Source organism: Balaenoptera borealis (genome assembly GCF_965194805.1).
Source record: "Balaenoptera borealis genome assembly, chromosome: 20".
NCBI classification, from domain to species: Eukaryota; Metazoa; Chordata; class Mammalia; order Artiodactyla; family Balaenopteridae; genus Balaenoptera; species Balaenoptera borealis.
The window spans coordinates 8,044,905-8,069,171 of NC_138879.1; the positions used below are offsets into that span (position 1 = coordinate 8,044,905).

The following is a 24,267-nucleotide window of genomic DNA, read 5'->3' on the forward strand; positions in this document are numbered from 1 at the left end:
TTTTAATTGTATTTCCCTAATAACTACTGAGGCTGAGCATCTTTCCATGTATTTATTGGCCATTCCTATATCTTCTTTGGTGAAATGTCTATTCAACTCTTTTGTCCATTTGTAAATTGGGTTGTCTTCTTAATATTGAGCTGTAAAAAGTTCTCGATATATTCTGGAAGTAAATCCTTTATGTGTTTTGCAAATATTTTCATTCAGAAGGTGGCTTGTCCTTTCATTTCCTTAATGTTGTCTTTTGAAGTAGAAACATTTTTAATTTGGAAGAAATCCAATTTATCAGTTTTTTCTCCTATGGATTTTTCTTTTGGCACTGTATCAAAGAACTCTGCCCAATCTGAAACAAATAAATAGTTTCTCCTATGTCTTCTTTTAGGGGTTTTATAGTTCTAGCTCTTGAATTTAGGTCCATCTTTAAAAGAGCTTTGGGACTTCCCTGGTAGTCTAGTGGTTAAGACTCCACTCTCCCAATGCAGGGGGCCCGGGTTCAATCCCTGGTCAGGGAACTAGATCCCGCATGCCACAACTAAAAGATCCTGCATGCTGCAACGAAAATCTCACATGCCGCAACTAAGACCCAGAGCAGCCAAATAAATAAGTAAATATTTTAAAAAGTAACAACAAAAAAGTTTTATTGAGCTATAATTCACATATCGTATAATTCACCTATTTAAAGTGTACAATTCAATGGTTTTTTAGTATATTCACAGAGTTATGCAACTATTCACTACTATCTAATTTTAGAACATTTTCATTATCCCAGAAAGAAACCCATTAGCAGTCACTTCTCATTTCCCCCTCCCCCGGCCACTGGCAGCCACTAATCTACTTTCTGTCTCTATGGATTTGCCTCTTCTGGACATGTCATATAAATGGAATTATACAATATATGGCCTTTTGCCTCTGGCTTCTTTCACTTAACATCAGTGTTTTTCAAGTTTTGTCCAAACTGAAGCAAATATCAATACTTCATTCCTTTTTGTTGCCAAGTAACACTCCATTGCATGGATTTACCACGTTTTATCAGTTGTTCCATTCACCAGTTGATGAACATTTGGGTTGTTTCCACCTTTTAGCTATTATGACCAGTGCTGCTATGAACATTCATGTACATGTTTTGGTGTGGATTTATTTTTCATTTTTCTTGGGCATATATATATTACGTGTGTGTGTGTAACATATGACTGTAATTGCTGAGTTATAAAGTAATGAACATTTGAGGCACTGTCAAACTGTTTTCCATAGAGCTTTCTGCAGCAGTGAGGGCTCCAACTCTGACATCACCTGTGCTCCTTGACCAATGACAATACCATGGAACTGGAGCCGTGATTGAGGCTGATGTAAATCTGAAGGCCTACCCTCTTGCAGATGCCCACCTCACCAAGAAACTATTGGACCTCGTTCAGCAATCACGTAACTACAAGCAGCTTCGAAAAGGAGCCAGTGAGGCCACCAAAACCCTCAACAGAGGCATCTCTGAGTTCATTGTGATGGCTGCAGACCCGAGCCCCTGGAGATCATCCTGCACCTCCCACTGCTATGTGAGGACAAGAACGCGCCCTGTGTGTTTGTGCGCTCCAAGCAGGCCCTGGGGCGAGCCGGTGGGGTCTCCAGGCCTGTCATCGCCTGTTCTGTCACCATCAAAAAACACTCACAACTGAAGCAGCAGATCCAATCCATCCAGCAGTCCATTGAAAGGCTCTTAGTCTAAGCAGGTGGTCTCTGTCACACTCCCTGCTGACTCCTACCCCAGGGGTTATGTATCATATCGTCTGTTAGCATCTAGTATTTCCAGCTACCTTCTATGGTTATAAAAGATTGTAGCGCTAAATCTGGAAAAAAACCAAACAGTTTTCCATAGCAACTGTACCGCTTTACATTCCCACCAGCGGGGGACCAGGATTCCAATTTCTACACATCCTCACCAACACTTACTATTTGTTTTTTAAATTATCACTACCCTAGGGGATGTGAAGTATTATCTAACCGTAGTTTTGATTTGCATTTCCCTAATAGCCAATGATGTTAAGCATCTTTTCATTGTTGACATGCTTACTGTCCATTTGTATATCTTTGTTGGACAAATGTCTACTCAAGATCTTTGCTCCTTTTTTAATCAGGTTGTCTTTTTGTTTTTTGAATTGTACAAGTTCTTTATATATTCTAGATATAAATCCCTTATCATCCATAAGATTTGCAAATATTTTCTCCCATTCTGTGGGTAGTATTTTCATTCTGTGATCCATTGTGAGTTAATTTTTGGTCATGTGAAGAAAGGGTCTAAGTTCATTCTTTTGCTTGTCAATATCCAATTGTCCTAGAACCATTTGTTGAAAAACCTATCCTTTCCCTGTTGAATTGTCTTGGCACTTCTGTCAAAATCAACTGACCATAAATATAAGGATTTATTTCTGGCTTGCAATTCTGTTCCATTGATCTACATGCTGTTTTTTTAAGATTTTTTTTTTTTTTTTTTGATATGGACCATTTTAAAAATCTTTGTTGAATTTGTTACAATACTGCTTCTCTTTTATGTTTTGGTTTTTTGGCAGCAAGCCAGTGGGATCTTAGCTCCCTGACCAGACCAGGAATCGAGCCCGCACCCCCTGCGTTGGAAGGTGAAGTCTTAACCACTGGACCACCAAGGAAGTCCCTGATCTATATGTTTCTTGATGTACCAATACCACACCATGGCTTGATAGTAATTTTTGAAATTGGGTAGTGAAAATCTTCCAAGTTTGTTCTTCCTTTTCAAAATTGTTTTGGATATTCTAGGTCCTTTGAATGTCCACATACATTTTAGAATTGGCCAGCCAATTTCTTCAAAAAAGTCTGTTGGGATTGTACCAGAGAATGTACTCAATTTTCAGATCAATTTGGAGAACACTGGCATCTCAACAATATTGAGTTTTCCATTCCATGAACATAAAACGTCTATTTATTTAGATCTCTTTCAACTTTTTTAGTTAAAGCATCAATCTCAGCAACATTTTAGAATTTTCATTGTACAAATCATACACTTATTATGTGAAATTTATTCCTGAGAACTGTATCCTTTTTGATGCTATTGGGAATGGCAATAGTTTCCTTAATTTCATTTCCAGATTATTGCTTGTATATAAAAGCACAATTGACTTTTGTGTGTTGATCTGATCTTGTATCTGCAAAGTTCCTCACTCATTTTTTAGTTTTAGTAGGTTTTTTTGTGGAATCTTTGGTATTTTCTATACATAGGATCATGTCATCTATGAATAAAGACAGTTTCACGTTTTTCTTTACAATCTGGTTGCCTTAAATTTTTTAAAAAATGTGTTTGTTTTGCCTTATTGTACTAGTTAGAATCTCCAGTTAATACTGAATGGCAAAAGCAGACATCCTTGTCTTCTTCCTGATCTTAGCAGGAAAGCATCTGTATCTCACCTTTAAGTATAGTGAGCTATGAGCTTTTCATAGATGCCCTGTATCAGACTGAGGAAGTACCCTTCTATTCTAAGTTTGCTGAGTGTTTTTCACCTTGAAAAGGTGTTGGATTTGTAAAATGTTTTGTCTGCATCTATTGAGATGATCATGTAGTTTTTATTCTTTATTCTACCAATATGGTGTATTAACACTGATTGATTTTTCAGATATTAAACCAACCTTGCATTCCTGAGATAGATCCCTGGTCATGGTATATTCTGTATTCTTATTTATCTCTGTATGCCTGCATTCCATCTTTGATACTAGATGATAAGCACTGAAATTTTGGAAGGAATGTAATTTTTATTTATTTATTTAGTTAGTTTTGGCTGCATCAAGTCTTAGTTGTGGCACATGAGATCTTTCATGTGGCATGTGGGCTCTTTGTTGTGGCTCTCAGGCTTACTTGCCCCGTGGCATGTGGTATCCTAGCTCCCCGACCAGGGATCGAACCTGTGTCCCCTGCATTGAAAGGCGGATTCTTAACCACTGGACCACCAGGGAAGTCCAGGAAGGAGAGTAATTTTTAAATAATGATTTTTAAAGACTGCAATTTTTAGACTTTTAAAAATATGTTTCCCCAGCACAAGCACTCTTTCAGAAACTAAAAACTTGAGCTCAGCACCTATTTAGCAAGAATAATTTGTTAAAATAAGAAGCCACTGGGGGGACTTCCCTAGTGGCGCAGTGGTTAAGAATCTGCTTGCCAATGCAGGGGACACGGGTTTGAGCCCTGGTCCGGGAAGATCCCACATGCTGCGGAGCAACTAAGCCTGTGCACCACAACTACTGAGCCTGCGCTCTAGAGCCCGTGAGCCACAACCACTGAGCTCGCGTGCCACACCTACTGAAGCCTGCACGCCTAGAGCCCATGCTCCACAATAAGAGAAGCCACCGCAATGAGAAGCCCACGCACCGCAATGAAGAGTAGACCCCCGCTCGTCGCAACTACAGAAAGCCTGCGCACAGCAACGAAGACCCAAAGCAGCCAATAAATAAATAAATAAATTTATAAAAAAAAAAAAAAAGAAGCCACTGGGAATTCCCTGGCAGTTCAGTGGTTGGGACTCTGTGCTTTCACTGCTGAGAGCGCGGGTTCAATCCCTGGTTGGGGCACTAAGATCTCACAAGCTGTGGGGCATGGCCAAAAAAAAAAAAAAAGAAGCCGCTATGACTGTTCATTTTTATGTCACCTTAGCTAGGTTATGGTGGTCAGTTGTTTGTCCAAACACTAATCTAGATGTTGCTGCAAGGATATTTTGTAGATGTGATTAACATTTATAATTAGTTGATTTTAAGTAAAAGAGATTACCCTTGATAATGTGGGTGGGCTTCATCCAATCAGTTGAAGGCTTTAAGAGCAGAAACTGAGGTTTCCTGGAGAAAAAGGAATTCTGCTTTAAGACTAACATAGAAATCCTGCCTGAGTTTCTCATCGGGCAGACTGTCCTACAGAGTTCAGACTGAAGAATACAACATCAACTCCTGTCTGAGTTTCCAGCTTGCTGGCCTGCCCTACAAATTTTAGACTTGCCAGCCCCCACAATAATGGAGGCCAATTATATGTATATATCTCCCATTGGTTCTCTTTCTCTGGAGAACCCTGGCTGATACAGCCATCAAATAGCTTATACTGTTAATCCTCCCTTCTGTGACCCACATCATGAATTACAAAGTTGATTCTGAGGGCTTTTATCCTGCTGATTGCCACAGGCATCAAAATCACAGGATCAGAATCTATACACTGGTGCACAGCACGACGCATGATACATACATAGCAGGTGCCCCAGAATGTGCACTGATGGTAATAAACAGAAAGAGAAAAGAGATGCTAAAGAACAAAAGAACACAACCACCATCATATAAGTAAATGAAAGGCCCCAAATCATAAGACAAAATCAAGAAGTGAAAGAAATCAGTCTGCTCTTAATGAAGTAAAGTACAAATAAAGCAAAAATACTGGAGGTTTCGAAAGGAGAAGAATTACCACTTTTTAAGTGTTCAAAAATAATACTGGGGCTTCACTGGTGGCGCAGTGGTTGAGAATCTGCCTGCCAATGCAGGGGACACGGGTTCAATCCCTGGTCCGGGAAGATCCCACATGCCACGGAGCAAATAAGCCCATGCGCCACAACTACTGAAAAGCCTGTGCTCTAGAGCCCGTGAGTCACAACTACTGAGCCCACGTGCCGCAACTACTGAAGCCCGCGCGCCTAGAGCCCGTGCTCCACAATGAGAAGCCACCACAATGAGAAGCCCACGCACTGCGACGAAGAGCAGCCCCCGCTCGCCGCAACTAGAGGAAGCCCTCGCGCAGCAGCGAAGACCCAACACAGCCAAAAATAAATAAATTAAATAAATAAATTTATTTAAAAAAAAAAAATAATACTAGCGTTTGAACTCCTGATCTTGATGACTCCATCATTAAATGGAAGAACCTTTACATTTTTTATGGTATTAAATGTATTTACTATGAATTTCAGAAACCTACTTAATTTTAGTTAACGTATCAATCAAAATGTGCCAGAACCAAATAATTCTTTATTCTGCAGTAAGTTTCATCTTTGAAAGCCCCTGGTTTCGAAACATATTTAATTGATGCCCCTAAGAGCTAAGAGAAACTTTTGTAACTATTTGATCAGCAAAGACTTAGTACCCACGCTTTAGAAATGTGGTCTGCCCTAGGACAGACCCACTTGACAAGCATATGTGTACTCCAATGTAACAAAAATTTGGAAAATGATGATTTTAGCTGCTCAGGACTCTGATTACCATTTTGAATTTTTATAATAGGTTTCCCTCTTAACACCTGAGCAAAATGAATTACTCCTATTTTCCAATTTGCTCAAATATGTAAGAGAAAAATGAACTAGATTTATCAGGTACTGAATTAAAATGGATTAAATTGTCTTTATAGTATGCCTATTTCTTCCTGGACAGAGATAACAGAACTAATGACTCTTATCAACATGGGGACCCCTTTCAAAAGTCAGGCCTACACGCATAAAAACAACCACCTCAGCAAAGCCCTAACTTTGCTGAACCAATGATCGTGGGCTTTGAAAGAAGCAAAGATCTCAGAGAAGGATTTAAAAGCACGTATGGTTTCTAACTCAAAAATTACAAAGGGGGCTTTCCTGGTGGCGCAGCGGTTGAGAATCTGCCTGCCAATGCAGGGGACATGGGTTCGAGCCCTGGTCTGGGAGGATTCCACATGCCGCGGAGCAACTAGGCCCATGAGCCACAACTACTGAGCCTGCGCGTCTGGAGCCTGTGCTCCGCAACAAGAGAGGCCGCGATAGTGAGAGGCCCATGCACCGCGATGAAGAGTGTCCCCCGCTTGCCGCAACTAGAGAAAGCCCTCGCACAGAAACGAAGACCCAACACAGCCTAATTAATTAATTAATTAATTAATTAATTAAAAAAAAATTACAAAGGCACGACCAAATGCAGAACAGTGCTATAAATAGCTTTCTACGCTAATGTAGAAATATTCTACAGAAACAAACTCCCATCATACTTTCTGTTATTTAAATGATTAATATTTATGTATTTATTAACAAAGCTAAAAATTACCTAAGAACATATAACATTAATCATTGCTGCATTGTTTGCAATAGTAAAAGACTGAAAAAAAAAAACCACTCCCAAATGTTCACCAATAGACTATGTTAAAAACTGATAGCATGCGCACACAAAGGAATGTTATACAGTTGTTTTTTTAAAAAAAAAAGAACAACAACAACAAAAAAAAACCCTAATATGGAGATAATATAAAAAGATCTCCAATATGTTTGAAAGTAAACAAAACAAATACAAAACAAGGTGCAGAGCAGTCTAAGTAGCATGCTATGCTTGTATTTACACAAGAAACTCTGGACGAATTCCAGAAAGTGGTTACGTAGGTACGGGAGGTGTATGGGGAGGAATTAGGTGGATGAACAGCTACAGTGACAACTAGACTTTCACTGTACGCCTTTTCATTCTTTTAAACTTTGAACCATGTGACTATATTACTTATTCAAAAACATAAATAATTCGAAATAATTTTAGGCTATTTTATTTTCACCTATCTCTATTAAAAAAAGAAAAAAAGCTGTAAACCCAAGTTCCAACATGAAATCGGCTGTTCTTAATACTTTTTAAACGTTTCTAGTTCAATGTGCATACAAAACTAAGGGGTTCCTTTAAAAATACAAAAAAGAGGGACTTCCCTGGTGGCACGGTGGTTAAGAATCCGCCTCCCAATGCAGGGGACACAGGTTCGAGCCCTGGTCCGGGAAGATCCCACATGCCGCGGAGCAACTAAGCCCGTGCGCCACAACTATTGAGCCTGCGTGCCACAAATACTGAAGCCCACCTGCCTAGACACCTGCCTAGAGCCCGTGCTCCACAACAAGAGGAGCCACCGCAATAAGAAGCCCGCACACGGTGATGAAGAGTAGCCCCACATGCCGCAACTAGAGAAAGCCCGCGTGCAGCAACGAAGACCCAAAGCAGCCAAAAAAAAAAAAAAAATACAAGAAAGAAAAAGCAATTTCTTCTGGGCACTGTGACCATCATTACGGGGACTAATGACCATGCACTTACTGAAACAATTACTCCAAGGCCATGGAGTAACAGAGACTTTCCAGTGAGCCAGAGGGCGGTTTCAGCTCAGCCAGTTTAGTCACCTGGAGAAAACTGACTCTGCTATTTGCTTTGTTCTACTTTCCGTACTCAAGATAGGGAGACCTCAATATCAACCCAGTCTGATCAGGCCTCTGAGTTTTGTCTCAATTCTGATGCAGAATAGCCTCCATTCCACAAACCACCAAGGACAAGTTCAAAATTCAATTCCTTGAAAAAGGCAGAGGCTTTCGTAAGAAGAGCACTAACTTGCTGGGTAACCCTGGCCTTACCAATTCATTTCTCTGGGCCTCCATTTTCTTACCGATGAAATGAATGGGTCTGGGGCCAAAATCTCTGCAAGGTTCCTTTGGGTCTAAAATACTATAATCCAGGGACTTCCTTGGTGGTCCAGTGGCTAAAACTCTACACTCCCAATGCAGGGGGCCTGGGTTCGATCCCTGGTCAGGGAACTAGATCCCACATGCCCCAACTAAGAGTTTGCATGCCGCAACTAAAGATCCCACACGCGGCAACAAAGATCCCGCACACGGCGAGTAAGAGCTGGCACAGCCAAATAAATAAATTAATTAATTAATTTAAAAAAATAAAATACTATAATCCAATAAAGAGTCAGGTAAATCTAAAGATCAGATGAAGGATAGGAGATGCCTCTAGACTACAGCATATTTTCACGTACACCAAGATTTGCTGACTGGGACATGAATGTTCTGATTCCTATTTTCTGTGTTTTACCTTCAACATACATAATTTGGCCCACTTGCTACAAAGATTTCTCTCATGCAAAAGCTCTGATTAAAAATGAGTTACCAGAGACCTCCCTGGTGGCTCAGTAGTTAAGAAGCCACCTGCCAATGCAGGGGACACAGGTTCGAGCCCTGGTCCGGGAAGATCTCACATGCCGCGGAGCAACTAAGCCCGTGCACCACAACCACTGAGCCTGCGCTCTAGAGCCCGAGAGCCACAACTACTGAGCCTGTGGGCCACAACTACTGAAGCCCGCGTGCCTAGAGCCCGTGCTCCACAACAAGAGAAGCCACCGCAATGAGAAGCCCGCGCACTGCAACAAAGAGTAGCCCCCGCTCTCCTCAACTAGAGAAAGCCTGAGCGCAGCAACAAAGACCCAACACAGCCAAAAATAAATAAATTAATTAATTCATTTATTTATTAAAAAAAAAAAAGAGTTACCATTAGGAAAACTTTTAAAAGATTGATAGAGTGGAGAGGATGATTTAAAACTGTAGGTATGGAGGGTGTTGGTTAAGAAAAGTTTTAGTTTGGTCCATTATCCTTTGATTATCATCATCCAAGATTCATACTTGTATTAATATCTTCTGAGGACTAGCCTTCCAGTGATTTACCTTTGCTTATTCCCGTAAGTGAAGGAGGGGTGAATACTCTTCTGAGGCAGCAAATTCTACCGCAAACTCCAAGCCAGCAAAACCTGCTCCATATTCTGAGCAATAAAGGCTAAGTGATTTCAGAAAAGAAAAATCCACAATATTTGTGCATATTTTTGTCTACTAAAAAGCAAAATGCATGCTTCCTTTAGCACTGGTTTCATACAGTCATATAATCAGCTAGAGCTTTATTAAAACACTAATGATGCACGGCTTTATCTCAGACTGTTCTAAAGCAGCTCTTAAGCACATTCATCTCTGCAAGGATTCACTCTCTGGCACAAATCAGTGAGCAACACAGCTCTGGCAGACACTCTGCAGGGTGCAGGTTCATTGTCTGGTCCCTACTTCCGGCTGGCACAAACTGGACAGACTGCTGAGAAACCAGCTCATCTCATTACTGTGTCTTTATCCTCCTGCTGCAATTCTGACATCTCTCCAAGATCACGAAAATCCTCATCAGGTCCTAAGCCAAAGAGAAGATGATAGCCATGGGTCCCCAGAAGCCTTGAGAAAAGCAAGGAAAAACAAAGAGCAGAGACTTAGGTCATGCGCCAGGAGTTCAGAATTGGCTGGTACTCAATCCACTAGTCAGCCTCTCTTGTGCTGTCAAAATTCTCCTCCACTTCCAATATTTATGCTACAAACCAGAGGCTGGAGACGTTTATCTTTTAAATGATTCTGAAACAAACATAATACTTCTCTACATTTTAAATACGTGTGCCCTGTCCCAGAGCTACCCTCATTCCAAAAACCAGGCTTGCCACTACTTTGGCAAAGCGGCAACCCGAGTGCCTCTGATACTAGATTCCCTAACATTTCTGTTAAACACCTTCTTTCTTCTGACAACCTCTTAAAAAGCACCAGTACAGCCAACGCATTTTCGGCCTCCATCCTCCAGCAGGCGACGGGAGCTTTCCCCTGAGAAATCTAATTCAAACCTGTGTCTGTCCCTCCCTCTCCGGAGGCCACCAGGGCCAGCACCTGGCACAGGCGCCTGCCTCGGATGCCAAGCCCGCCTGACCTAACCCTCAGCTCCCGAGGGGAACAGGCCACCGAGCGGGAAGGAAGGGACGCAGCGCTGCGGCCAGCGGGGACCCGGCCTGCGCCGCGGACACCCCGCCCCTCGGGAGCCGCAGTGTCCCGAGCGCACGTCTCTGTCACAGGACCGACTGCGTGGGGGTCGCTCCCGTCCCCCGGCGGCAGGGCTGCCCACTCCGGCGACCCGGCCAAGGGCCCTAAAGCACCCCTCCAAGACCTCCTCCAACACCTCCCACCCTCCGAGATCGCTCTGCAGCGACGTCGGCCTCTGCGTCCCCGGGACGCCCGGAGCCCTCGCGCGGGAGCACCGCGACCTCCTCCCGGCCCCGGGGCGTGCTCACCGGACTTGGGCGGGTAGCGGTACACGGAGTTGGACGGGATGTCCACCTCCTCCACGCCCGCGTGCTGCCGGCTGGTCAGGGCCCCCATGGCCGCTGCGCCCGCGCCGCCCTCGGCGCCTCACCGCCGCCGCTCGCCCCGCGCCCGATGCGGGGGTCGGCTGCCGGCCGCGGACGGCTCCGCCTCGGTGCTGCGGCTCTGGCGGCGGGGAGCCCCCGGCGCGCCGCGCACCATCCTCCGCCGGGCCCCGCGGCGGCGCCTGTGCCGAGGGGGGCTGCGGGCTGGGCCGGGGGCGCCGCCGCCGCCTCAGGCCTGGTGATGTCAGCGGCGGCTCGCGCGCGGGGACCGCGGCGGCCAAGGCCAATGGCGGGGCGGGGCGGGAGCGGCCGCGCCGCGCCAGCCAATGGGCAGCGGGACGCAGCGGAGCGGCGGCCGGGCTCGCGGGGCCGACCCGGGGCTCGCGGCCCTCCGCGGGCTGAAGGGGCCGCGGACGCGTCGCCCCGCGGAGCCCGTTGACCCCGTCAGGTGACCGCGCGGGAGCCGCCTCCTCGCCGCGCACCAGGCCGAGGCCGGGAGTTCGGTCACCATTGTCCCCCAACATCCGAAAGGCGCACGCGGCTTCCCGGCCCGGAGGAAGCCTTCTCCAGCCCCACCCCTCAGCATCTGCCAAAGCCAATGGTCAGAAACCCCGCAGAGGGGCGCCCCCAGTCCCCCAGACGGGGCAGTTCGGGTGGGTTCCCGCCCCCAGAGCATGGGCTCCCAGGGGGCGGGCAGATTGGTGAGTGCTGGGGACCCGCTAGGACGAGGTCGCCATCCCTGTCACTTAGCTCCTTTCAAAGCGCAGAAAGTTATACATGTTCTCTGTTTATGGGTCCCTTGGGCAGCTCATGTAGCCCTGAAGTTAGGGGACCATCAAGCCAAAGTAAGATCAAGACATTCAACCCCGGACTGCACCTTTCGGAAACTTTGGAAAGACCTGCGAGCAAGGAAAGTCAACCCAGTGGGACGCGAGTGGGCCAGGCAGAGCAGGGGCTCCTCTGGATGAGAGCACACACCCAACAACAGTGGGACGCTTGGACAGGCAGAAGACGTCACTCCAGAGCTTAATTACAGACATTCGTGTTTTAAACCTTTTATTTTGTGTGTGTGTGTGTCTGGTGTTTTTTTCTGAGAGAGTGGACTGATGAGCAAGAACTTCAACTGCTAGAACATGATTTCAAGAGGGTCTCTACACACAGCACAGTTTGGGGCCTCGAGTTCCCTGGATTAGGTTTGCAAAGCCATTCCATAGAGTCTCTTTCCTGATTGTCTTTTGTACTTTTCATCGCCCTCTTTTCAGCTTCAGACCTGGTGAGAATGATACTGATGCCCAATTGCCTTGGTTTTCTCCAAGGTCCCCAGGACGGCAGGAACACACCCCTGTCATTTTTTTCGACTGATGCCGAGGAGGGCCTGAGCGACAGGGCAAGCCCCTGGCCCAGACGAGCGGATGGTCAGCCTCTCCCAAGTACCAGGTCTCCCTGGAGGAGTTCAGAGCCTTCCCCCCAAGCCCTCGACCCTCATCACAAGAAGGTTTTTGGACATACCTTTGGAAGGGACCTCCTGGATACTCCTTTCACCACACATAGGCCCACCTTGTAACTACTGGGTAAAGGGAAAATACAAGTCATCTAGAACCGCCTCAAAGCAGAAGACCTTCAGCACATCGTAGAGTAAAACGTCTTATAATCTTAGACTCTGTTCAGAAGACTTTGTCCTTCCTGCCCTCAGCATTTGGTAAAGGGGGCACCATCCCCTTAATGGGTTTACCCACGTCTTCAGGTTTCTTTGTCCCAGCCAGAGCCAGGCAGGATGTGGCTCAATCAGGCAGCTCCATCCGTTGCTTGCAAGGATCTGTTCTTGTCCCATCTCAGCCTGCTCTGAGCTTGGGAAACGGGTTCATTCCCCATCTTGGATAACACTCCCCAAGCGTATCAGTTGGTTCCTCCTCCCACAAATGAGTCATGAATCCAGTGCTCGGAATAGTAAAACACAAGGCCTAGCACAGTAACATTAGTGGGCATTTATTAAACACTCTCCATGTGCCAGGCCCTATTTTAAACACTTTTACATATAGTAAAACATCCATCCCTTACAGCGACCCTATGAAGTACGTGCTATTAACATCCCATTTCACACTTGGAGAAACTGAGGCAGAGAAAGAGCACTGGACTTTGAGTTGGACAAATGAAGACCCTAAGCAGCTGTGTAACTTTGGACTAAGCCCTTCATAGCGAGCCTCAGTTTCCTTGTCTGTGAAATAGCCCAATCCTCACTGGCTGTTGCAAAGAAGCCATTAGTGAATCAAGACTCAGTCTAAAAAAAAAAAGAAGCGATAATGATAACGGGCTGCCTAGGGTCATGAGACAGAAGAGAAAAGGAGGGAAAATTCTAGCTCAAAGAGACTTTCTGTGAATTGGATTAGAGTCCCACCGTCCACAACATAATCACAGAACGTTACAGTTTTGGAAAAGAAAACCTCTACGGGTGCTCAGGCGAGATAAGCAAACCCTTGCAAGAGCCGCCACTGCATTCCTCCCAGGTCCTTCCTTGGTGCCTCTTGACTCCCTTGCCAGAGATCTGGGCCAAGGAGAGGCCCTGAGGGAGAAGATGGCACAGACAAGAGGAAAAATCCAGAAATGACTCCCATCAAGAGAGCCATAAAAATACTTTTAACTTGAACAAATGGTCTGGGGAGGGGTGGCGCAGAGTGCATAAGGAAATTACATGCAAATACCATGCATCCTTTGGGTAAATAGCCTCAAGGCATCCTAACCATTTCCAAGCTGTGGATGCAGCCCTCCGGAGAATCCCAGCAGAGAGCCCGGGGGCGTTTAAAGGTCTCAGGGGTTTCCTCTAAGCATCCGAGGAAGGCAGGGAGGTAAAAGCCACGTATTTTATCAGGTCTTCGCCCTTCTTCTCAACCTTGGGTCGAAGGGAGAAAGGAGAAGGCTGTGGGGAGGGGAACAGAGGGATGAGTAATTTCTAGGTCAGCTAATCCCCTTGAGCTTTTCATTTTGTTCATTTTGGCTGTCCTGGTTTCAGCTCAGATGTGCATTTTCCACCTTCGTAACACATCCACTCCTTTCGAAGATTTGCACAGATTCCTGTATCAGGAGGGAGAGAGAGCCTGTAGGTGAAGAGCTGATGGGCGCTGCCCTGTACGTAGCACAGCGCTCCTAAGGCAGCAGAGCAGGGGATACCTTGGGGACCTGAAGGAGCTAAGACAGGCCCCTTCTTGGCTGTTTGCTTGGCCCTTCTGCCTGGGCTAGGGGGACTGGAAGGTTAGAGCCCTGACTGTTCTGAGTATCCAAAAGATGGGCCCAATCACAACACACAGCCCCTCATCTCTCTTTTCAGTCCTTGGCCGGTGGCTTAAGTGGATTAAAGCTAAAAGCACAAGCAGAGAATTTCACATCCTGCTTCAGATCAGTGTGCTAGGCTGACGCTGACAGAGGGGGCTGATCCTAAATGTTTTGAGACCCAGCAAACGGTTCCTCTGACAACCTAAGGCTCTCTGTTGAGGAAAATAACCTTGCCCATTAGGCAATCAGCAATCGGCCTTTCACATGTTGCTTCTTGCCAAGTGTGAATTCTTCATTGTTAATTTCCTGCTCAGCTGTGTGCCTCTAACAAAGGAGAACTGTTCAGACTACAGTTGGGCTTGTAGCTTCTTAATCTACTTTTCAAGTGAAGATAGAAATGAAAGACAATGTTTACACTGCCCGGTGGTGTGGCTTGGGTGGGGAGAGTGAGGTGCCTGGGGTGGGACCTTGAAGTTGGCACTCACTGTTAGTGTCATGCAGGTGCCTCACTCTAGCTCCAGCCCTGCTGCCCAGGCATCTGGCGTTTAAAGACCTGGGACATTAATCCCATTCAAGGACTCCTTTAAAGAAATTAGGAGAGTTCGTTCTATTTTGCTTTACTTTAGTCCCAGATTGTTTCTTTTTTAAAAATATTTATTTACTTATTTATTTGATTGCACCAGGTCTTATTTGTGGCAGGCAGGGTCCTTAGTTGTGGCATTCGAACTCTTAGTTGCAGCATGCATGTGGGATCCAGTTCCCTGACCAGGGAGCGAACCCCGGGCCCCCTGCGTTGGGAGCACAGAGTCTTAACCACTGCGCCACCAGGGAAGTCCCCCCCCAGATTGTTTCTATCAAACACTAGAGCCCGTAAGCTCGTTTCTGTACATTCGCTTCTGCCTTCACTTCCCTGCCCTTCTGGTTTTGAGCTCAGCCCCATCTGGGGCTGCACATGCTGTGTGATAAAATCAGCGTGAAAGAAGGCGCCACTAACATTTCAGCCCAGTTTGGATCCGCTGCCCCCTCTGCTCTTCCTGGGGAAACACTCAGGCAGGCAAAAAGCCCAGCATCTGTCTCCTGCTACCCAGAGAAACCAGAATGTGGAAGAGGCAGCGTGGTGACAGCCTCCACACCTCTATGCTCAACTGCGGTTACTTAGAAAATCAAAGGGAGAAAATGAGAACAAATTCTCTTCCTTCTCCCAGGGTTTCTTGACAACACGAGTCCTGGCTGGAGCATCAGATCTGAAAGAAGCCGGAAGACCGTCTAGCCCAGGCCCCCTCACCCGACCGATGAGGCAGCTACAGCCTGGGGAGGGGAAGGGACTTGCTCAAGGCCAGGCCAGTGGCAGCCTGGCTCAGAACCCGGGGATCCCAGGCTTCGTGTGCTGGGCCTCGCTGTGGGAAACCCGTATTGCTGGTTTGGTTTCTTTTTTTGCAAGGTAGGTTGACTTCTAGAGCCGGTATAAGAGGACAAATCAACTCAAGGAATAAGTTCAGAAATCCAACACAAACACATGTTCGCCTGTTGTGATACCAGTGCCCACACATGATAAACCGCCCTGCCATGGAAGTTATCCAATCCTGAGCTCAAGCTGGCATAAGGAAGCCAGGGAACTTCTCTCAGCTGGAGTCTCCCTACACACTCCCTCTACTCCCCTGAAATTGGAGCTGAGGTCAGATCAGTCATCCATCTCCTCCCAGGCACGGGAACCAAAGGGCAGATGAGAAAAGGGGGTGAGACCCACCACCGAGGGTTAGATCAGATTCTTAGCAAGCGGGTTAAAAGTGTCACATACACACTCACGGTGCATCCCTGCTAAAGTCTGAGCATTGGCCAATTCCATGACTTCGTTTACAAAGACACATTTATTCCTGAGCTAATTGCTTGTTCATTTAGGTGACACCTACTATCTTCATCAGGGACACTTCAAAGATCGTGTGTTGAGCCTGTCAGAGTAATAAACGGAGATACCGCTTACTGTTGTGGTTCTGCTGGAAGCCAGAGATCTCTTTTATGTACCATGAGGTGTATATTTATTATATTGCTTCGTCGTGTACTGTTACCTTTTATAGTCCAAGATGCTATCTGTGTATGAAAAGAGGCCTAGCAATTTCATTAGCTTCCTCTCTGATTTTCCTGCATCTTGGCCCTCTCTCCTCTCATACCTTCTAAAAATCACTCTTTGCTTAACTTTCCTGATACACACCTGTCATCATGTTACTGCCCGTATACCTTTAGTGGCTCCCTATTACCCTACACAAGACAGATATTTTATCCCCGAGCTCTTTTCTCCCTCTGTGTCCCGATAAACCCCCCTCGTACCCTGAAAACAGCTGTCATTCCGGCTCATGTGTTTGCTCATAAAAAACCTGGCTTGTTCCACACCTGTGTGTTGAAGTCAATCCCACTTAGCTGAAATCTGACCTTTTCCATGAAGCCGCCTCTGAGAACCGTAGCCCACAGTTGGCTCTTCTTTTCTCAGAAGTCTTATTGTGTGAATAATTTTCTGTATACCTCACTTGATATGTACTTATATGCAGGATGTCCCCAGCTTCCAAAGGCAAAAGGCATATCAGGCTCTGGAGCCAATCAGGACAAGGTCCAAAGCCCAGTTCTTATATTACTGTCTGTGCATCTTGGGAAATTTCCTCATTCTCTCTGAGCCTCAGTTTCCTCCTCTATAAATGAACACGAGAACAGCAAAGAGCTGTCTGAACATTCAGCTGGACAAGCTATGTAAAGCCCTAGCACAGTTCCAGGCACTCAGCAGGGGCTCAATAAATGCTAACATTTTTTTTAATTAAAAAAATTGTTAGTACCTATAAGAGAAAAGAATCTGAAAAAGAATAGATATATATAACTGAATCACTGTCATGTACACCTGGAACTAACACAATATTGTAAATCAACTAAACTTCAATAATAAAAATATCGTTATGAAGCAATTGGATTCCAGAAGATCATTGTTTTTTATTTATTTATTTTTGGCTGCATTGGGTCTTTGTTGCTGCACGTGGGCTTTCTCAAGTTGTGGCAAGCGGGGGCTACTCTTCGTTGCAGTGCGCGGGCTTCTCATTGTGGTGGCTTCTCTTGTTGCGGAACACGGGCTCTAGGCGCGCGGGCTTCAGTAGTTGTGGCACATGGGCTCAGTAGTTGTGGCCCGCGGGCTCTAGAGCACAGGCTCAGTAGTTGTGGCGCACGGGCTTAGTTGCTCCGCGGCATGTGGGATCTTCCCGGACCAGGGCTCGAACCCGTGTCCCCTGAATTGGCAGGCAGATTCTCAACCACTGCGCCACCAGGGAAGCCCCAAAAGATAACTTTTTAAAGTCAGGGGTCCAGGATTTCTGAGCCAGGATGTGCATTCAAGACTCTGCCTTTGGGAATTCCCTGGCGGTCCAGTGGTTAAGACTCCACACTTCCACTGCAGGGGGCCCAGTTTCAATCCCTAGTCAAAGAATTAAGATCCCGCAAACCGCGCGGCCAAAACATAAAAAAAAAAACCCGTGCCTTCATGGTGCAGATGATAGAACTACAATAGAGGGAGGCAGAGCCCAGGGCTTGGATCCCCTGAGACATCCCCCTTCTGCGCCATTGGAACCCAAACTGCCAGGAACACATCTCCCCCATCGTGCCTGTGGGCTCCCGAATGGCCAGATAAAAAGCCAGCCTGCACCCCTTCCTTCTTCCCAACGCACAGCAGCCCCAGTGTCTGCACTGGAGGCGAATGTCACCCTCAAAGGCCCTCTAGATAGGCCATCTGGGGACTGGGCTGTGTATCTGTGAGCCACCATTGTTAACTTTTCATTTATGTGTCATCTGCTAACTAGAGAGAAAGCCCATTGGGTTGGGGCCTGCTCTCCAGAGCTGATTGTTCGGAATTTTGCCAGCCAAGTTGTTAAACGGCCAGTAGCTTGAAACTGGCCATAATGGGACTATTTAAACCACAGAAAGCATCAAATGCTGCCAATCAGGGCTTCCCGCACTCCCCAGAGCCAGCTTGCCAGCACACCCCTGGCCTTAGGTTTCTTCAAATCCCCCAGAAGGACTGGCCACATCGTTTCCCATATGGGTAAGAGTCATTAGATAAATGACTAGTTAAATACTTACAAAGAATAATCGATTTTGAACAATGACTCCGTCCAAGCACTTTTGAATGCATTAGCTCATTTAATCTTCAAAACAGCCCTAAGAGGTAAGTAGGATTATTGTTCCCATTTCCCAGATGAGGAAACTGAAGCTCACTCCACCAGGCGCAGGGAGCAGGAACCTGCCTGAGGTTCACCTGAGCCTAAAGCCCCAGGTCTTCCCCACAGATAGCCTGTCCTACCAGCCTCCATGGGGAAAACCTGTCCCTGTGCCAGGCCCGCTGGTCACTGAGCCAGCAGAGTAGTTCTCTCCGTAGCGGCACCAGTGAAAAAGGGCAACGCATGGGGACTTCTCTCCACCTCAACTTCACCTTGTCTCTCTAAGTTTAATCTGCCTTCCTTATCCCACTTCCTTCTACCTCGTCTTCGCATCTGAATTAGGACCATTTTTCAACAAGGCCTTTGACCCCCGTCTCCTCTTGTCTATGGAAGTCTTTCTTGGCCTTAAACTTCTCTCCTACAGACACTTTGGTGAACCCTGTGCTTTGTAACTGCCTTCAGGTCTGGACAGACATCCTGTGTCCTTGCACAATCCCATCTGATGACTGGGCTCTGTACAAACCCCAGGCAGTAGGACAGCTCTGGTCTGGCAGCTCCCCAAGGGCAGGTCATGGGATTTCTCTGCCTGCTCTCAGGGTCCAGGGCGTGATGGGCATGGATTTTGTTGGTGACAAGGCGCATTCTGGTGGTTTCCCAATTCTGTTGTGTACAACCCAGTGCTCTCATTCTCAGTAGAGACTTCCTTCCTCTTTATGTGGAACACTGCCCTGTGTTTATTAACAGCACCCTGCTTGCTCCAAAGAGTGGTGTGGGCTCTTGAAGTCAGGAAAAAGCGCACATCCATCATTTGACCCGAGGTGCCCTGTGTTCCTGACAGGAGGGCACCTGTCACTGCCAAACTTGCAAAAAAAAACCGACCAGGGGCTTTATTTTAAACAAATGCTTCTCCTCCAGGACTTGCCTTCCCTTTTTTTCTCCCCAATGTACCCTGGCTTCCTGTGTTTCTGAAAATTTCCAAAACCTCAAGCAGCATCTCATTGGAAACTCCAGGCCTCTCCAATATTTCTCTCCGTTCTGCTGAGTCCTGGTCCATTTATATTCCCTCTATGACTCTGGGATATAGAGATAAGCAAGTGAAAATAGGTTCATCCTCACTGCCCAACAGCCTGGTACCTGTGGAAGAGCCGCATGCAGGTTGTTTAGACACTGCTAATGTTCACCAGTCCCTGGATCTCTACTTCTGGGCGTGCGGAAGATCGACTTTGCTTTTCCCTGGAAGTCAGGAGAGGCTATGTGATTCTTCTGGACAATGAACCGTGAGCAGAGGTGTATTACTTTTGGGCTAAAGCGTTTACTTGCCGACACTCAACCCTCCAAGCCTCTCATTGCCGAGTTCTAGCTGGTGCACAGGAACAGATAGGACATGTTTTAGGCTTTGTGGTTCATACTGCAACTACTCAGCTCTGCTGTAGCACGAAAGCACTCATAGATGATACATAAACAAATAAATATAGCTGTGTTCCAATAAAACTTTATTTACAAAAACAGGAGGCAGCCCAAGAGCTGTAGTTTGCCAATTCGGAGCTACAAGACAGTGGAAGCTCCTACAGGCTGGATCATTATATCACTGCCCAGAGGGCAGTTTTTCTTGAGAGTCACCGAACTTCAGCGAACTTTGCATGGGTGAGAAGCAAGACTGTAGGATTGTAGTTACCTCAGCATAGCTTAGCCTTACCTGACCAATTTACGGAGTCTCTGCACCAACTTGAGGAAGCATGTACCGTTTTTTGTGGACAAAGGAAGTGATACTCAGCCCCCTCCTCCCCCGCTGCCCAGGGCAGGTCCACTCCAACCCTTGCCTCTCCAAGCTTAGTGTCTCCCCCACCTCACTTCCCAACAGAAGCCCCAATGGGTCTTGCTATAAACTTGCTTTCAAGGTAACTCTGTGCTTTAGTTTGCACTGTTTCCACTTCCAAAAATTCCCTTCCGTCTCCTTTCTGTCTACCCAAATCCTTCCCAACTCAGATCTCCCTCCTCCAAGGAGCCTTCTTGGACAATCTCCTATGATTGATCCTATGATCAGAGTCACTGTCTGAGGTCATGAAAATGAGAAAAAGAGAAAAAGAAAGCCAGCCCTTGTTGCGAGTGATCCATATTGCTCAGGGGGCTTCGCTGAGCTCACCCAGCAGAGTTGGAGGAGAGAGGGACTGGGCCCGGGGAAAGGTGAGTCACTTAATGGGATCAATGTCTCAGACCCACAATCGCCTTTGTCTGGAGACACCTACACATAGGATTAAATGACCAAGGAAAGCAAGGGAGGGGCTTCCCTGGTGGTGCAGTGGTTAAGAATCCGCCTGCCAATGCAGGGGACACGGGTTTGAGCCCTGGTCCGGGAAGATCCCACATGCTGCAGAGCAACTAAGCCCGTGCACCACAACTACTGAGCCTGCGCTCTAGAGCCTGAGAGCCACAACTACTAAGCCCGTGCGCCACAACTACTGAGACTGCACTCTAGAGCCCGCGAGCCACAACTACTAAGCCTGTGTGCCACAACTACTGAAGCCCGCGCGCCTAGAGCCTGAGCTCCACAACAAGAGAAGCCACCACAATGAGAAGCCTGCGCACCGCAACAAAGAGTAGCCCCTGCTCGCCGCAACTAGAGAAAGCCCGCATGCAGCAATGAAGACCCAGCGCAGCCAAAAATAAATAAATTTATAAAAAAGAAAAAGCGAGGGAGGGAATGCTTAATGCAGATTTGAGGATTATGTGTCTGGGGAGGAAAGGAATATGCATTTGGGGAGAGTCATGCAAGGGTTTTCAAAGGTACTAGTCTTGGACTTCAGTTCTATGTTGGGTATGTGGGTGATTGTTTATTATTCTTCAAACTGTGCATAGGTTATACACAAACTTGGTGTATGATACAGTTCTCAAAAAAAAAAAAAAAAAAGAAAAGGTGTGTCAGGTTGGAAGGCTGTCTCAAACCTTGAAGTCAGTGGCTGCCACAGCAACGGGCCTCCTGTGTTTTGGACTCATGGATGGGGCTAGAGAGGCCCAGTTCCAGGCTGATCAATTCTCGTCCCATAGAGAGAAAGTGGCAGGTGCCTGAATCCAAGCAGACGACTGAGGCCCCCAGAGAAGGAAGACCCTCCTAAGAAGGCTGTCTCCTGCCCTCCCTTCCTGTCCCCCTCGGCAAAGACCCACCTCCCTTCGAAAGTGTTGCCAGAGACTTACCTACCATAAGACACACCTGGCAATGGGAGGTGGGGCTGCCTTATCACGGGCCTGGCAGGTACAGGGCAGAGAGCACAGGCCACCAGTGCTCCTTCTGGGAACTGCCATTAACTGTGCTGGGATTGGTATGGCCTTTGTCCCTTGTGGACATGTGACATTTGGTGAAAACATAATCTGGTATAAAGCAGTATAAACTCATCACCTGAGGACTAGCTTTGACCTTCCCACTACTTCCAATAATACAGACAAGCTTTTGTGTCTTTTCAGTACCACTGAGAGAGAAGATAAGGGGCATTCCAGGGGCTGGACAGAGCTAGAAAGTAGATTGTGATATTTAAGAACACCAGCTCCGGGAGCAAACACAGGTACCTGCGTTCAGATCTCAGCTCCACCCTGAGCTAGCTGAGTGACTTGGGGCAAGTCACTTAACCTCTCTGACCCTGCTTTTCTTTGTTAGTTGGGGATATGCACAGTCCCCACCTCCCTGGGTTGTTGTATTAAACAAGGTAATCCAAATAAAGAATGGCGCAGAGCTGGGTTCAGAGTACATTCTCAACAGACATAATGTTTTGTCATTGAGACAAAACCTCAACGATCACGGAGGAGGACTGGGATTTGCCTGGAGTAGAAGTACTTCTGCACTAAGCCCCCATCTTCTTTAAGGAAAAAGACTAGGAAAAAAACGAATGCTTCAAAAGCGGCAAAGTTTACCTTGCCTATCGTATAGTAGAAATAGCATAAACTTGCTCTGGCAAGTAGTTGTAAAAAAAAATAGGTTGTGTTAAACAAACAAGGGCTGGCAATAGCATTCGAAGTCCACGAAAGGAGAAGGGAGCCATCCCACCTCCAGGAGTGCCTGGGTCCAGCCTAACCCAGCTGCCCCACAGACCTTGGTGCTGCTTGTCTGCATTTGGTCTCTTTACCTGGAACTTCATCCTCTCCCATTCTCCCTCTCCTTCTCTCAACATCTTTCTGCTTCTCCTGGCCACCTCGTCCTTTTGTCTTGGCATCTTGAAGCAACAGCAGGGAAAGAAGAAATAAGAATTTGAAGAGGGAGAAAAGGAGGGAGGGAAGGAAGGGATGGAAGAAAATGAGAGATCTAATCCCATTGCTACTATAAATCAAGCAAGGGCTGTGTGACTTTGAGTAGGTTCCTCACCCTCTCTGAGCCTCAAGACTATTAGAAGTTTCAAATCAGAGAAGGTGTGCAGAGGTGTACAAAGTTTCACGGGGAGCCTGCATGTGGTGGGCCTTGGGTACCAAGAGTCCCCAGGTTCCCTCTGTTTTTTCTTTTTGTTTTAATTTTTTGGCTGTGCCACAAAGCATGTGGGATCTCAGTTCCCCGACCAGGGGTCGAACCCACGCCCCCTGCTTTGGAAGCACGGAGTCCTAACCACTGGACCGCCAGGGAAGTCCCTCCCTCTCTGTTTTGTTGGATCTGTTTGGGTTGGGGAGTAAGAGGTAGAAAGGAAGAAAAAAGGAATAGGAATGGAATGCACTGCAGAGATGGAGGTTGGGAATGTCAGTTCTCCACCCCTCCCCCGTGATTGCCCAAGACAGCTGGTGCCTCCTTTCCCCCACCTGGGGCTCACTACTTTTCAAGCGTCTGCTGTGCAAGTCCCAGCGCCCTTGATAGCTCTTGTTTGTGAGCCCCACTGAGGTGACACTGCAGCATTAAGGAAGGTAGTATGGTGTAATGGTTAACCACAAGGTTCTGGAACTACACTGGGCCAATGCTTCACTCCAGCACTTATTACTGTGACCTTGGGTAAGCTCCTCCCCTCTTCTGTGACATAACTGCCTTGCTTGTGAAATGGAATTCTGGATTGTTGTGAGGATTGAAATGAGTTAACAGACAGTAAACTCTTCAAAAGGTGCCTGGCTCACACGAAGTGCTTGGTAAATGGCAGCTGTTTGTGATGGTCCAGCTACTTATTGTTGCCTGTCTCTGCACCAACTCAATGACTTGCATTCACAACATCCTTGTTATCCGGGCCCGGAGGAAATACTGGCTGAGGTTGTTTCTCTTACTTGTAACATGGCCTGTTCTGTAGCCTAGATCATTGATGTAACAAGGATTTTGTTCCTTCCAAGGCTACTACTGTGTTTTATTCGTTATTAAGGGGCATGTTTTTATTGTTCTGTGTTACCTGATGCACACTGTCCTCTCAGATTAAAATAATAATACCTTCAGTGAATAATACCCTACACTTGGGGAGCTGCTTTCATCCCAGCAGCTCAAAGTCCTCTACAAACACGACCTCATTCATTCTCCCTGCGCTCCCAGGACGGGGGCACTCCTGTTTCCCAGCCCGAGAAGGGGAAGCCCTATCCTCATACATCGCTAAAGAGATTCTCAGAAGCCAAAGTACTGATTAAGCATTTCCACTACTCAGAGGCAGAACTCTGTTGCTCTCTCTGCCCAGGGTGACTTTATGCTCCCAGCAGATAACCAGAATGGCTTGGGGGCTTTGTCTTCCATGCCTCTGCCAGGTGCCTGCAGCTGTGCCCTGCAAATGGTAAACTAAAGAAAGCTTTGGAATAAACCACGCTGACATCCAAGAAAAAAAATAGGTTTGGCAATTTTGGTGTTTTCAGGACCTTTGCCTTCCTTGAGAACTTCTTAAATAAGACCTAAGGGCTCCTGCAGCCTGAAATGCCTCTGCCCAG

At 46.7% G+C, this 24,267-nt stretch overlaps 1 protein-coding gene and 1 pseudogene across 6 annotated transcripts in view; one reads left to right on the forward strand and one right to left on the reverse strand.

The window, feature by feature from the left end:
* Positions 1 to 11,200, reverse strand: part of RNF157 (ring finger protein 157) — an 80,619-nt gene extending 69,419 nt beyond the window's left edge. For all 5 annotated transcript variants that reach the window (XR_014238580.1, XM_082372773.1, XM_082372772.1 and 2 more), the window contains exon 1: positions 10,877 to 11,200. Coding sequence is in view for 4 of the 5 variants with exons in the window: in XM_082372773.1 (XP_082228899.1) it covers positions 10,877 to 10,964 (88 nt within the window). In the remaining variant the exon portion in view is untranslated. The remainder of the gene's footprint in view (positions 1 to 10,876) is intronic.
* Positions 1,314 to 8,215, forward strand: LOC309618571 (NHP2-like protein 1 pseudogene; annotated as a pseudogene). The gene has a single exon. The product of its transcript is annotated as an NHP2-like protein 1 pseudogene (transcript).
* Positions 11,201 to 24,267: the final 13,067 nt, after the last annotated feature.